The sequence below is a fragment of the Sinocyclocheilus anshuiensis genome, unplaced genomic scaffold (assembly GCF_001515605.1).
Source record: "Sinocyclocheilus anshuiensis isolate Anshui unplaced genomic scaffold, SAMN03320099.WGS_v1.1 scaffold2621, whole genome shotgun sequence".
Classification (NCBI taxonomy): domain Eukaryota; kingdom Metazoa; phylum Chordata; class Actinopteri; order Cypriniformes; family Cyprinidae; genus Sinocyclocheilus; species Sinocyclocheilus anshuiensis.
In genome coordinates, this window is record NW_015539472.1 from 125,692 (window position 1) to 141,032 (window position 15,341).

The 15,341-nt window shown below is 41.7% G+C and overlaps 1 protein-coding gene across 1 annotated transcript in view; it reads left to right on the forward strand.

The window, feature by feature from the left end:
• The window catches only part of klhdc3 (kelch domain containing 3), a 29,864-nt gene extending 19,283 nt beyond the window's left edge, over window positions 1-10,581 (forward strand). The window contains exons 10-12 of the mRNA XM_016479916.1: window positions 7,976-8,049; window positions 8,706-8,784; window positions 8,984-10,581. Of these exons, the coding sequence (XP_016335402.1) occupies window positions 7,976-8,049; window positions 8,706-8,784; window positions 8,984-9,050 (220 nt within the window). The 3' untranslated portion in view covers window positions 9,051-10,581. The remainder of the gene's footprint in view (window positions 1-7,975; window positions 8,050-8,705; window positions 8,785-8,983) is intronic.
• Window positions 10,582-15,341: the final 4,760 nt, after the last annotated feature.

Consider the following 15,341-nt stretch of genomic DNA (forward strand, 5'->3'; position numbering starts at 1 on the left):
GCTGCCTTTATGATATTTACTTAAACAGAAGGAATTTGTAGAGCGTAAATTTACGGCTTTAGTGAAGCACAATACAGTTCCCAGTGCTCCGGCTGTGTTCAGAGGCCCGGAGGTGTCTGGGAAAGCCACGCTGCAATCATCGTTACGCAAACGTGCGATGCTCATCGTCAGGCGTTGGTGTCGGCGCTCGTTCTCGCGCTGCAGGAGAAACACAAACTCACTTCATGATTCTCCTTCACTGGCCAATACAATAAAAAACAAATAATGAAGAGTCTGTTGTTCTAAATGCATGAGCACAACTGATATTTACCTGAACTTCAGTCTAAAGATCATTTCTACAACAGTTCAATCAAATGTGTCCAAACACTGGACTAGAAGATGATGTTTTTTTATTTTTATTTGTAGATGAGACGCCCAGAAATATCCAGAATCCACCTGCTCTCTGAAGCCTTTGGCTTTAAGTCAGTCAAACGTGTGTCACGATTCTTCATGAGAGGAATGTGTTTGTGTGTGCTGTGATTAGTGTGTGTGATTTGTGTGTTTTAGGAGAGTTTAATGTTCATTACATTGCAGTGTAGTGTTGATAGTGAAAGCTGTGTGAAGCTGTTTGAGTGTGAAGTGTGTGTGTGTGTGTGTGTGTGAGTGTGTGTGTGTGTGTTAGTGGCCACTTACGGCAGAATAAACAGGCCTGCTGGGCCGAAGAGAGGCGTGAAATTTAGCCACTGCTTTGATTTATGAGCTGCAGGAGAACCCCCATCTCACCTAACCCAACCCCACACACACACACGTGTGAACACACACACACACACACACACACACGTAATTATGTATAATTATTAGTAGATGCGCTATACTTTTATTAATTGGAAAGTGACCATATGTGACCAATATTTTATATGTAGATTGCTTTCTCCTCTCCAAAGAAATAAAAATGAACTGTCTGTACAATATTGAATTGTATAGCATCATATGTTTTTCCATTGCATCATATTGCATTAAATCACATTGTGTTGAATCGAATCGAAATCAGATCACACTGCATCGTAATACGAGTGAATCATATCGCATCGGCAGCTGCTTCATATGTATCTTTAATGTATCGTATCGCATCGGCCTGAGTCATGAGATGCACATCCCTAACACACACATTTACATAGAATGATACTCACACACACACACACATACACACTCTCTCACACTGACACACACACACACATACACTCCCACTGTCACGCACACACACATAGATAGATACTCACACACAGACCACTAAACCACTAAAATCATTAAATGAATTATCAGTCACATGACCTTTAATGACTCAACATAATTATTACATCACAGCAGTAACTACAAGCCTTTAGCAATGATGATCCAGCCATGGTGAGAACTGAATAACCCACTACTAACTTACCCATCGTAGTCCTCAAAAGGTTAGCTGCTGTTAGTTAGTTCATCGAAACATGATCGTTCAGGTGATCAGATATGATCAGTGAATCATTCTGTCATCATTTACTCTCCTAATATCAACATGTTTGACTTTCTTTTTCTGTAAAAGAAGATATTTTGAGAAATGCCTGTCATATAATGAAAGTCAGTGTGGTCCAATGTTGTTTGAACTCCAGTGTCTTCAGGATATCTTCTTTTACAGAAGAAAGCAAATCACACAACATGAGGAAGAGTAAACGATTCATTCAGATATTACAATCATTCAGTCGTTTCGGATCCTGATTGAGTCGGACTGAGCTTAATTTAACCAAATGTTGGCCCTAAAAATTCAAGTATATTAAATGTCATAAAAATGTATTTTTTATTCTTAATCTATATGCATATATTGTGTGTCTGTGTGTGTGTGTGTGTGTGTGTGTGTGTGTGTGTGTGTGTGAGAGGTGGGGAGAGCACATGGGTCACATGACCGCGTGCGTGAGTCAGCTCGTGTCATCGTTGATGTCGATCTCGTGCCGCTTTGGCCGCCTCGTCTGTGCGCCGCTAGTGCAGAGATTTGGGACGGGTGCCGGATGTAAACAGGAGCGTGACAGATTGGCATGCTGGGCGACAGCTTGAGCCGCCTCTGTTCTGTTTGTTTGTTTTGGTTGAGTGTGTTTGAGGATTTATTTGAGCGTTGTTTGCGTGCTCGTCTCACAGCGGCATTCTGCTTTTGTGGCGTTCTGGCTTTATTATGCAGTCATGATGTCACTTCCTCTGTGATGACTTAAGCCGCATCAGATGCGGATCAGCGGCTCTTCAAGCTCTCATGCTTGAAGCTTTCATGGTAACGCGACCTTCGCTGATGAACGCTCTGATGCTGGTCTTGTATAACGCTGTGAGTATGTGGCGTGTGGGAGAAGAGCTTGATGTTATTGTGCGAGTGAAAGTGTTCAGAAAGGACAGATCTTCTCTAGAATGCAGGCGAAACAATGAAAGTAGACGTGATAGAAGAACTGAATCCTGTCTCGTCATGAGTGTGTTTCAATCAGAAACCATTTCCTCTGACATCACTCTTTTGATTGGTCGCTCAGAGCTCTGGTCGTTTCTGATTGGTCCCGACTTTCATCTTCGCTGACTTTGCTCTCGATGATATTTGTGACATCATCAACAGGATCAGTCAGTCCTACAGTAAAAATGTATGAAATTGAAGTATGAATCACAATTTGATCTTTTCATGCGCAGAAGTGATTTAGTTTCATGTAACGGAACCGTGATTGAGTTTCCCATCAGCCTCCTGCAGCTCTGACCGACCTTCTGTAACTCTACACACACACACGCGCGCACACACGCTCACTCACACACACGCACACTCACACACATGCTCACACACACACTCACACACACACTCACTCACACACACACTCTCACACACACACACACACGCACACTCACTCACACACATGCTCACACACACACGCGCGCACACACGCTCACTCACACACACATACGCACACTCACTCACACACATAAATCGTCGCTGGCTAGACGAAACGCACTTAAGACGATCTGCAGATGCTCTCACGCGTCTCAGCAACATGTGACAGACGATCTCAAAGCAATCCATCGATTCTGAGCCACCTGGCACGTTCAGATCGTCTTCATCGCTCCCCTGTGAGTCTCTGTGAATCTGAAGTGTGTTCCGTGCTGACGAAATGCCAGTATTATGATTCTCCATGATGAATGTGTGACTGAGGTTTAGCTGTCCATCGGATTTCTTACTCAATTCAGCACTACACGTGCCAGAAACTTGGATGTTTGGTTTGATAATTATCTTAAATTTGATAAGCGGATAAGTACTGTGGTCAAGTCCTTTTTTTATCATCTTCGTCTTCTGACGAAGGTGAAGCTATTTTTGTCTCTAAAGAAGTTTGAAAAGGTTATGCATGCTTTTGTAACATCTCGATTGGATTACTGTAACTAATTGTATATCGGTGCTCCTCAGTCTTGTGTTTCATGTCTGCAGCTGGTTCAGAATGCAGCGGCTCGTCTTCTTTATGGGATGCGCAAATATGAGTCCATCACACCAGTTTTGATCTCATTGCATCGACTGCCAGTTAAATATAGAATTGATTTAAAAATTTTACTGTTTGTCAATAAATCTGTCCATAATCATGCTCCACAGTACCTTTCAGAATCAATGATGCAAACAAATTCGATTCAGCTATAACACAGCTGTGAAGTTTTGTTCTCGTATGATGGTGTCAGTGCAGTCGTATTGATAATATTACTGAATATTAAGCGTTAAGTTTTAAACCCAACTAATCAAGCCAAAGGTGACGGTGGAAAGGAACCCAAACTCCATCAGGTGACAGAAATGGAGAAAGGAGAAATCTTGGGAGGAACCAGACTACACCAGACAACTGAAAGGAGTAACAATCCCGTTACACAAGCAAAATCACTCCTGAAAGTTCATCATATAATGATGATAACATAACAGAACTGAACATCTCTCTACTAGTCTCAATCAGACCGGCAGACAAACGTCTGTGATTTGTAGATGTCAGAACAATGTTTCTCATCTGGGTTATTTGAGAGCTTAACCCAGTCCATCCATCCAAAACTCACTTTCTGCTTTTCATACAAGCCAGTCACCTCCGAGGCCCCAAACATCCGTAGTTTTCCCAATTCCCTTGTTTACAGCCGAGAGATAAGGGCATTTCTCCGATAATTTGTGCTGATTGTTGTTTTCACATGGGCCGATATCAGCTGGATTCTGCTGCATCTATATTTAAACCCAGACTCCATCAGCATCTCTCAGACGTTATTAACTGCTGCTCAAACCCGCTCTCTGATATCCAGACCTGAGACTCCGATCCAGATTCAATCTCATGATCTTCCTCATGGATTACTGTATAGGGTCTTATTTGGCACTCAGTCAGGTTATTGTCCACTGAAAGTTTCTATTGGCTTTTTAGCACTGATGTTTTCTACCAACGAGGCATCCTTATGCGCCTGTGCTCCGCAGATAAGCCACTCCACAGGACGTCATAGCGCACGATGAGTTCCTGACCGTCGCTGGCTCATCGGGGAAGAGGAAGAGGAAACGTAATGCACATTAGTTCCCTGTCAGAACCAGGAGCGCATTACCGTGTGTGTGTGTGTGAGATCCTGCTGTGAAGGAAGTTTGAAGGTTTCTGTGGAGAAACAGTGTCTCCCTCTCGGTGGGTTCGGACGGCCAAACAAATCAAATGGGCTTTCATTTCCTCATTAGTGACTTTTTAAGAAGGTGACGCTCAGGCTAATGAGGTGATTGTAGCCAGAGAAGGATACTCTGCTGATCATGTAACACAAATGAGCCGTCAAACACCAGGAAACCTCATAAACTCACAAAACACTTTCAGATCGTCAGGCGCTCTGGTCACATCGCTGTCTCACCGCTGACCCGTCTATCTGTCTGTCTGTTTCTGTCTGTCTCTCTGAGAGGGTTCGGAGCGGATCAGAGCCGCTCGCTGTCTTTATCATCCGGCTGCTGTCAGTCTGTGATCATTCAGTGATTTCTGCTACTGGAAACCAGCAGAACTCAACATACCGAGACTCAATCTGTCCAGTCACCTTTATTTCTATAGCACTTCATAAAATACAGATTAATTCAAAGCAGCTCCACAGAGAGGAAATTAACAATCAAACAGGTTTGTAGAAATGTAGCATTGCATCAGTATCTCAGCAATGGATGCTCTGCAGTGAATGGGTGCCGTCAGAATGAGAGTCCAAACAGCTGATAAAAACATCACAATAATCCACAAGTAATCCACAGCACTCCAGTCCATCAGATAACATCTGGAGAAGACAAAAGCTGAAACTAATCCATCATTAAGACGTTTTTAGCTCAAATACGAGTTCATAATCCATAATAACGCTTCCTCCGGTGAAAAAGTGTTCTGGTCTGAATCAGGAGAGAAATCCGCACAGATCAAGCAGCGTTTAAACGGCTCTAAACTAAGTGTCTGGATTTTGATGTGAGAGACAACAGCAGATGCACTTTTTCACTGCAGGAAGTTATTATGGATCATGGACTCGTATTGATGTATTGATTTCGTTGTTGTATGAATGAAGTCCACATTTGTTCTGCTGGAGGTTCAGCATTAATGAAGCGCAGTGAAAGCTGTGAGCGTGTCATCCTGAAATCTTTCTTCTGTGATGCACTGGTGTCTCTGTGAGTCTGTGGTTTGTGTTTGTTGTGATAGCGTGCTGTTCTCAGGGTTCATAGGGCACGATTAATTAACTCTGAGCAGCGCGCCGTCGATGAAGGTAAATAAATAGGAGCGTGTGTACGTTAATGTACCGGCCGGCGGGTCTGATAAAGGTCTCGTGTAATCCGGGCTGCTGACCTCCCGGGGGGTCGGGGGGGTAATGAGCTCCACAGCTGGCCTCCTGAGACCCAAACCACCGATTCCATAGATGCAGACTCCTCAGCTTTCAGTGACAACTCACTTTTTGAGATCAAAATATGTCACCTGTGAGATTTGCTTAGATCCAGTGAGAAATTGGTTTAATGAGGGGGGGTCTTACAAGGGTAAATAAACAACTGGGGCCGGTTGCATAAACTGTGTAGACTAGTCTTAAAAAGTTAGTCATCTAATTTTATTTTTCCTCAAGACTGGTCATAACTTTTTAAATTCAGTTATGAAAAGTTAGTTTGGTCTTATTTGTATTGGAAAAGTAAGACTGATTACCCCTTGCTAAGTTTATGAAACTGGCCCCTGGGTTCAATAAGTTTTGTATAGTATTTTCTTTACTCTTTACTTCAAAAGCTATGTTTAAAAGGGGTAATATTTTATGTATTTGAGGTCAGAGATGTGGGAACGCTGAAGAGAGAGGACAAACATTTAGCATTTTAGGTCAGCATTGCCGTCTAATCAGCCAATATTGTCTTTAATAGCTTGCATATAACTTCATCTTTTATAACATGGGATTTTGACCAAATATATTCAATCTTGATTTTTGTAAAATGTTGCAACAAGGGTTAGGGTTAGGGTTAGGGAAAAATTGCAGTTTTGGGCATATGAGGTAATTAAAAATATTTTTAAAATACCTTAAAGTAACTACAAATGAGCATGTAAAGCGGATATCTTTAAAAGAAATTCTGTGTGCAGCATGCCCCCGATCCGTGCAGTGTTCTCACCTTTTTTCCGTCTCACCTGTTTGCATTTCTGTGATTCCCTTTAAACTGGCGGCCTGTTTGTTTAAGCAAGATCAGGAACGTAAAATCCCAACCATGTCCTGCTCTCAGAGCCGATACCGGCCGTGGTTCTGGACGGGTCTCCGGATGCCCTGATGATGATGATGATGATGATGATGGGGGTGGTGATGATGATGGTGAAGATGATGATGATGATGGTGGTGAAGATGATGATGATGGTGGTGATGATGAAGATGGTGGTGATGATGATGATGACGAAGATGGTGGTGATGATGATGGTGAAGATGATGATGATGAAGATGGTATTGATGATGATGGTGAAGATGATGATGATGAAGGTGGTGTTCAGTGCAGGAGTGCCAGCAGGAAGCAGATGTTTGTGTGAGATATTCCAGCGTTTCCTGCAGGTCTAGTGTGTGTTTGTCTCTGATAAGGTTTGTGTGAGTTTTACAGCTTCCTCTTTTAGTAATATTGTAACCTGAGAAGGAAAGAGCGGCCGTGTTTTTTTGCTCCTTAAAGATCTGAGAGGGAAACTGAAAGGTTGTGGGTTTAAACCCTACTAGTGTTGACCGGTGAACTTTCACTGTTGTGTCCGTCAGCAGGAGAGCTGAAGACTGGAAACATATGGAATTCGATTGTAATGATTTCTAGGTCTGGATAATGATGATGATGATATAACTTTATTGTCAGACAAATTTTTCTTGCGTAACTGAAAAGTTCATTCACAGTTATTACCACATCCGTTAGTGGCGTTTTGATTTTTCATGTGCCTTACTCAATTCTAGGACAGCTTGATGCACAAAAGAGTGTTTCGGTCTCGCTAGATTAAATCTTGTGCCGCCAGTTAGATGGTAAAAGTACAAATTTATTATGTAGCACAATTGCGTTCAGAAACTATATTATTGGCCAGCCTTAAGATGTTCTTATGATAAGATAATTCATATACCCTTTCAAGTGGCTGCCCTGCGATCTCTGAACAAATTTTCATTTGGTTCAGCAGCTTTGTTTGGGAAAAAGAAGTCGTCACCTTTATTTCTCTAGCACTTTTAAAAGCAGCTTTACACTAACAAACAGGAAAGTAAGAGAATCAATGATGCAAACTTCAAAAATTAGTCCAAAATTCTGCAACATCATGCAGCTCCAGTCGGTTCAGTTCAATAACTGTGAACTTCATTCATTATGAAACCAGTTCGGCTCAATAAGCAGCTCTACTGAAGACAGAGAATGACTCTTGCTCCTATTCTGTTTTCTAAAATAATAGAACTGAGAATTTAGAGATAAATGCGTTGTGCAGTCATGTCGTTTGATGCAGAAGTGTTACGGGATTGTTGTGCTCTTGTGTTTCAGTCCGTGTCCGGAGCAGGGGATGGGCGACGAGTTTAACCTCATGGACCATTCGGACCTGTACCTCCTGGACTTCAGTGAGTCTGACCATCTCAGTGTGATGTCACTGCCTCATTATCATAATGAATGCTTAAAGTCATCAGCTGAATAGTGGCCGTGGATTAACCCTTACATTACAGAAGCTAAAATAAGAAGTGCATGACATGACAAGTTTTATTTTATTTTTTATTTAGGGTTAACCTAACCCTAACTTTAACAACTTAATAGTTTATTAATTACAATATTTAGCACATTTACACAGCAGTGCTTTAACATTCACACACTCGTCCGTATCGCCGTTTAAAGCAGTGTACAGCCCTACTCTTCATTTATTCATCCAGCATTTGCCGATCTCCGTGGCACTCCGTGTTTTACGGTAAATGATATTGTCATGGCTGGAGTGACTTGCGGTCGGTCGGTGATGCGGTGAGTTGGCAGATCCTCTCTCTGTCTCTGAGGCAGACGGCGAGGCAAGGCGCATCCGGCACCAAATAAAGGCCCTTCCTTTGGCAGCTCTGCGGGAGCAGGTGAAGAATAGAGCAGGGAAGCGCTTCAGACTCCTGCGGCTCAGGACTCACATGAGCGGAAGCCCATCCGCTCCAGACCCACTGACCGCTCAATCTGATCAACTGCTCGAGCAGATTATCTACAGCTAGAAGTGTGATTACAGTATGTGTGCTTCTGTGTTTTTAAGGTCCTAATCTGAAGACTTTATGCAAGCTAGCAGTTATTCAGTACAGTCTGGAGCAGTCGGGACTCCCTCATGACATCAGGTGAGAGTCAGAGCCTCCACACACACTCATGCACTCTCTCACACACACACACACACACACACACACACACATACACGAGTGAATGAGTGTGAAACCAGAGACAGCGATAAATCTGTTTAACAGGACTGCTCCTGCTGTGTTTTCTCAGTTTTCTCTGATCTGTTGTTCTGATAAAGCCGTGTGTTTCTCTGTTCTTCAGGTGGGAGCTGAACGCTATGACCACTAACAGTAACATCAGCCGGCCCATATTCTCCTCTCACGGCTGACAGCAGAACCCTCTCCAGACTCCCGCTCCACAGATGATTGACTTTGACCCGTTTGGATCTGGATTGCCGTTCCCTGCCGGGTTTCGCTGCTGTTGAACTTGATTCCTGCTGAGGAGAAACGGACCGTCACAATCTTAAATCAGTCCAATTATTCATCAGTGTTACACGTTTTATTGCGGTTTTGGAGTGAAATGAAGATCATTTAGCCTGTAATCTGTCAGTTCTCTGCTTGTGTTCAGATCGCTCCGCCGGGTTTAAATGCAAGACTTTACGGTTCCACACGTGCTCTTACACATCGACCGCAGAGATGATCTTCAGAGAAGACTGGACTGGTTTTCTGTTTACCCACAGTGCTTCTGACAATAAAACCTGACTCAACAATCAATAGAAACGGAAATATCCTTCTGCATGCATGCGTTCTGTCTTAGATCTCAAAGAGTGGGAAAAAGCAAATGATGTTGTAAAGTTTTCAGAAAAGGTTAGAATGTTTTCTCATTTACTCAATCACACAGAAAGATCAACACCGATCAAATAAACCTCCTCTGGTGTTTCTGGGCTCAATCTCTTGTCCAGTTTCTCCAGATTCACATCTTTCACAGTCTGGCTTTTCAGAGACGTCTTAAAATCAGATCCATTGCTGCTGTTGCTTAACACCCCTTTATATTTGATCTGAATCTGTACTGTTCTGCAGAATATTGATGTTGAGAGGTTATTGAGTCTGATGGTGCCAAAGCTGAAGGTGTTCCTCTGGATCAGTCTTCGCCTGGCTTTTATTTGCGTCTCGTCCGCTGCCTGATCAACTTCTCCAGAACTTCAGAAGGTCTGGAATCAAAGTCTTCTGGTCTGGATGGATTTGAAGCATTTTATTCGAGATTTTATTCATTGTGTCTGAATATCTGACATTACACGGTCATAATGAATATTGTGCAAACGGAGCGCGTCAGAAAATTCAACCGTCCTCAATCGTTTCCCTCATAAATAATGATTCGATGAAAGTGACTCAAAACTGTCTCAAAATGAAACCGGATGAAGCTGAAGTGCATTTTCATAATGATCTGTAGCTTGAAATAGAAATGTTGAAATAGTCATTTAATCCCTCAGACATTCCATGATGCTTTCATGGGCTAACAGACACATGCTATGATAGACATGTTTTATATGTAGTGAACGAGAGGAACACACTACTCTTTAGGTTGTGATTGGCCAGTTACTTCTCGAGTGTAAATGCTGGGATTCAGAGTGTTTTTTGATCATGTTCGGCTCTCGATGTGTGAAGGAACGTTTGGAAACGTCACTGAGCCTCGAGCGTGATTCCTGGCAGGTGGATGAATCTGTTTCCACGAGTTATGTTATAAACGGGTTTTTAGGGGGATCTTGAATTTCCTAAACAATAAAACTGATGATAATTTTGCTTATTTTCTGCTTAAATGTGCAGTGTGAAGTGTTGGAACGTGAGTGTGATATAAAGAGCACATTGAGAATTGTTTTCCTGTAACACCACGAATTTAAACACAATTTTGAGAAGACGTCATTAAATAAAAAAATATTTTTAAATGAACATTTATTTCTCCAGAATGAAACACTTCTTTATTAATCCACAGTTTGGCCTTTTTGCAATATTAATCTGATACTTTAATGCATTACAAAGATGCTCATAATGTACATTGTAATCTATTTATCTTCATTAATAATTGGAAGCAAAGTTAAAATGCATTATAGTATTTGCACATTTCTTGTTAAATCTGAGATTGGTTGTGTTTTAATGCATTATTGTGTTTTAGCTGTGGTTGCAATTATTAATGAGATCATATGTGACCCTGGAGCACAAAACCAGTCATAAGGGTACATTAAGAAATTGAGATGTATGCTGAATAAATAAGCTTTCCATTGATGTATGGTTTGTTAGGATAGGACAATATTTGGCTGAGATACAACTATTTGAAAATCTGGAATCTGAGGGTGCAAAAAAATCTAAATATTGAGAAAATCATCTTTAAAGTTGTTCAAATGAAGTTCTTAGCAATGCATATTAATGCATAATGTGCCAATTAATTAATCAAAATAATCTCAAATTAATAAGATTGATTAATTAACATGCACATCATGTGCCAATTAATTAAAGATGAAGTTGCTATTAAAGATAATAATTATTTTAATTAAAAAAAAAACCAGCTTAGACATGACAAAAAAAGTAGCTTTAGAAATAAATATTTTAATTCAACATACAAAAATCCAAATAAATAAGCTAAAGAAATATAAAATTATTTTTAAAAAGAAACAATACTCTAAATATAAAACTAAAAGCGCCAGTAGGTGGTGACAAATCCCTGTCTTAATAAGTGAACGATTCAGTCATTCATTCAATCGATTCGTTCAAACGGCTGATTCATTCAGAAACGAAGCAAGTGACTGTCTTTATGAATGGCTCACTGAATCATTGATTCTGTCGATTTGTTTAAAAACGTGGATTCTTGTGTGTTGATCAGAGATGCTGCACAACAGTTCTCCTTATTTTTCTTGGACGAAATGACTGACAATGTGTCTAAAATGTAATTATTCACACCTTATCTTCATTTTTACTGTAGGTAAAAACTTTTATGTAACCTATTTTTGTCTTTCTAAAAGGCCAATGATGATTCTGAAAGAAAACACGCAGTGTTTGTTATAGTAACATGTGCAACTTTCATGCGCAGCTGACTAACATTACCACACGCTTGTGATTTAGCATTGCTGCTAATGTTGTGGTTATTTTAGCAAATAGTTTTCTCGTAAATTCAGTTCAACAGTATTAAGTTGAAGAGGGTAAACAATCCCCCTGTAATTCGCACCCTGCTTATGACTGCTTTTGTGCTCCACGGCCACAAATAATGCATGATAAGGTGCATTACAAGACATAATTAATGCATTAATAATACTTCTGTAATGCATTATTCATATAAAGGCTTTAAGTGAAGTGTTAAAGTTGACTGCAGATCCATTCCTCTGTCTGATGTCACTATCAGCACTTCTTCATCTTAAAGCACGTAATCAGAATCAGAATCAGAATCAGAATGAGCTTTATTGCCAGGTATGTTTACACATACGAGGAATTTGTTTTCGTGACAGAAGCTTCCACAGTGTAACAGAATGACAGTGACAGAACAAAAAACACAGATAATAAAAAATAAAAAAAATAGAACAAGTAAATAAGGAATATAGAACGGCTTACAGTTAATGAAGAGCACTTCTAGATCTGAACAGATCTGTAACGATTGGCCCGAGACGTGTGTGTGTCTTATTCTCACACAAACAGTCTGGTGTCTTCTCAACGTGTCTCTCGAGCTCTGGAGGCTCCAGCAGCATCTTCACGAATGAAGCGTGATGATTTAGCTGATCTCTCAGTGGACAGAGGTTGTGAAGCTGAAGGTTAGCTGCTGGAGGAGTTGCGATGGGACGAGACACACCTGTCGGCCGGCTCGTGTTCACAGGAACCTTAAACTTGTGCCTTCGGCCGAGCTAATGGCTGGACTCTCTCCAGACCCGAACAGAGCATTAGCCTCGAGAGCCTGCGCTCGCTGGGACCTCCAGAGTCCACCACTGCTCAGCTCAAACCCCGAGCGACTGTGATGAATCACCTGAAGATGATTTCTGCTGACCTCTGACAGATCCTTTCCTCTAACCCTGAGCCACTGAAGCCAGCAGACGAACACAAGCAGAGTTTCTGATGTCAGGTCTCGCATTCACATTGATGATATTGAGCGATGCTCCAGACGGACTCAGAGCCAGAGGGGGGGGTCCACCCCAATAATTAATATGCTTCTGTTTCATTTTCTTCATCGCGAGCTTGCTAATTATTCCTGAATAATTCTCAGTCCGGGCTGAACTCAAAAGCTGGCAGCCCTATTTGAAGTAATTGAAGTTTTAGGTTTCCTGAACAACATTTACAAAATTCACTGTAGCATACAAGTTAATGTTAGATCCTTTGCTCAACCACTGGTTAATGAGATGATAGAAACAAGAGAAATAAGTTCCAATAGACTCATATTTGAAGTTAGGGTATGTTTAACTATGTGGGGTAATGTGAATCAGCAATTGTAGGATTTATTCATGCTTTTTAATGCCAGGTTGGAGTTATAGACTGATTTTCTGCCCTGGCCACCCCATGTTTAACCCTCTAGCTCCGCGTCTCCGTCTCTGTGGCAGTGTGTTCATGTCTGTCAGGAGCTGCTATAAAGTCCTGCTTATCTACAGAGTTAAGTGCGGCGGCGCTGCGGACGGGACACTCTTTATTCTGACCACCTTCATGTAAAACATGTGCTTCTAGTGTGAGCTCAGCTTCGGCTCTCGCTGAACCCAAGCGCAGCAGCACATCTCATCACAGACGTCTTCTTCAGGCCTCACACTGAAGCTTCTTCTGGAGCCAGTCTCTGCAGATGCCGTCGGTCGTATATGATGGACAGTGACTTTTAGCTTCAGTCTGTGATTCCAAATCAGACATGTTTGATATTTTGAGCCAGTTTTATGACATTGCTTTCAATTGTCGTGTTTGGAATGAGTCAGAAGATCCTCAGTCGTTTAGTGTCTGATGTGTTTTAACCCTCGTGTTGAGTTCTGCTCATTTTGAACCGGAGAGGATTTTCTTTTTCCTGACAATGCTAGTTAATGTTAAAGCATTACAGTAAAACTTACTGACTTATATAACAACTTTGCAAAAAAAAAAAAAAAAACCTGATTTTTTCCCCGCCCTCCTTGTTACACTCAAAAATAACTGGAACAAAACTTTCTTTTTAAATTTCTTATTATGATACAATTATCACCAAATCTTGGATTCAATCTTTTTGTCACCTTGCTTTTTTTCAATCAGCACAGGTTTTGTATCGAATGAACACTGATCTGAGCTTTTGCACCTCAGTTTCTAAGCCAAAATTATCCACAAATAATGCCCCCCCCTCCCCCACTTAAAAACTGATCAATGAGGCCTAATCAATCAATCAGCTCCGATAAGAAACACAAAACCTGTGCTGACTGGGAAAAAACAAGCTGCCCAAAATATTGCTTTCAAGATTTGGTAATAATATTGCATAAAGAAAGATGTACAAGCAATTTTTAAAAGGAACACTGAATAATGTGAAGGATTTTAGTCATAAAACTTTAGTTATAAAAAGTTATAATGTATTACAGCCTTAGATCACACAAACATCACAAAGTGTCTTTGCTGAAGCTGATGAAAGCTGATGAAATGTAATTGTGTCTGACTTTAATGTGCTCAGACTCCGAGTGGAATAATAACTAGCCCTCACTGTTAATACTCTCTCTCTCTCTCTCTGTGTGTGTGTGTGTGTGTGTGTGTGTGTTGTGATGATGTCACTGCAGGAGGTATTTTTACACTCCAGCTCTATAAATATCGGGTCGCTCCTCGTGTCGTCACGGCGGGGGGTTTCTCCTGCAGCTCTCAGATTGAGCTCCTTGAGAGTATATAAGCCACGAGACACTCACACACACACTCACACACATATCAGAGGTGAGGCGAGCAGCTCAACCAGCGCTGCCTAACCTAAACTAACCTAACCCCTGTCATCTTTGCATGTTACTGGAGATGTTCAGCATAGAAGCCGCTTTCATCTGTGTAACCTGGACTCGTGTTTTCTCAGATCTGTGTGAGGATGAGCTGCGACGCGAGCGTCAGGCGGATTCTGCGCGCGTCGAAACGCGTCATGTCAGTAACCAGAGCCTTATGATGCCTTCATATTAATACATCCTAATGAAACTGCTGCTCTGCATGCTAGTTTAGTGTTTACTGTACTGACAGAGACACTGAGCTATAGGTGTGTGTGTGTGTGTGTGTGTGTGTGTGTGTGTGAAGAGCTCCATCCAGGACTCCCTTTATAAGAAGTTTCTCATACTTTGAGACTCTGTAAAAGTGTGTATCTCTCACAGGCTCAGTGTCATCCATCCTAACTTACACACAAACTATTAGAGATCATCTTTAATAATAAATGGTGAAATCTATGAGGCTATTAGAGCAGCCAGTGCTGGTCTGCATGTTTTATCGTCTGGGTTCTGGTAGCGTCTGACCGTCTCTCTGTCCTCATGCTTGGATGCAGGTCCACCAAAGGAGCGTCCAAAGCCCGGCGAGACCACATCAACGCAGAGATCCGGACCCTGCGGTCACTGCTGCCCATCTCCGCTGAGGACCAGGAGCGTCTGTCCTACCTGCACTCCATGTCTCTCGTCTGCAGCTTCGTCCGGAAGAGCACGCTCCTCTCAGGGTCTGCATGCGGTCTGGATCCGTGCGTTCACCAGGACCCAGCT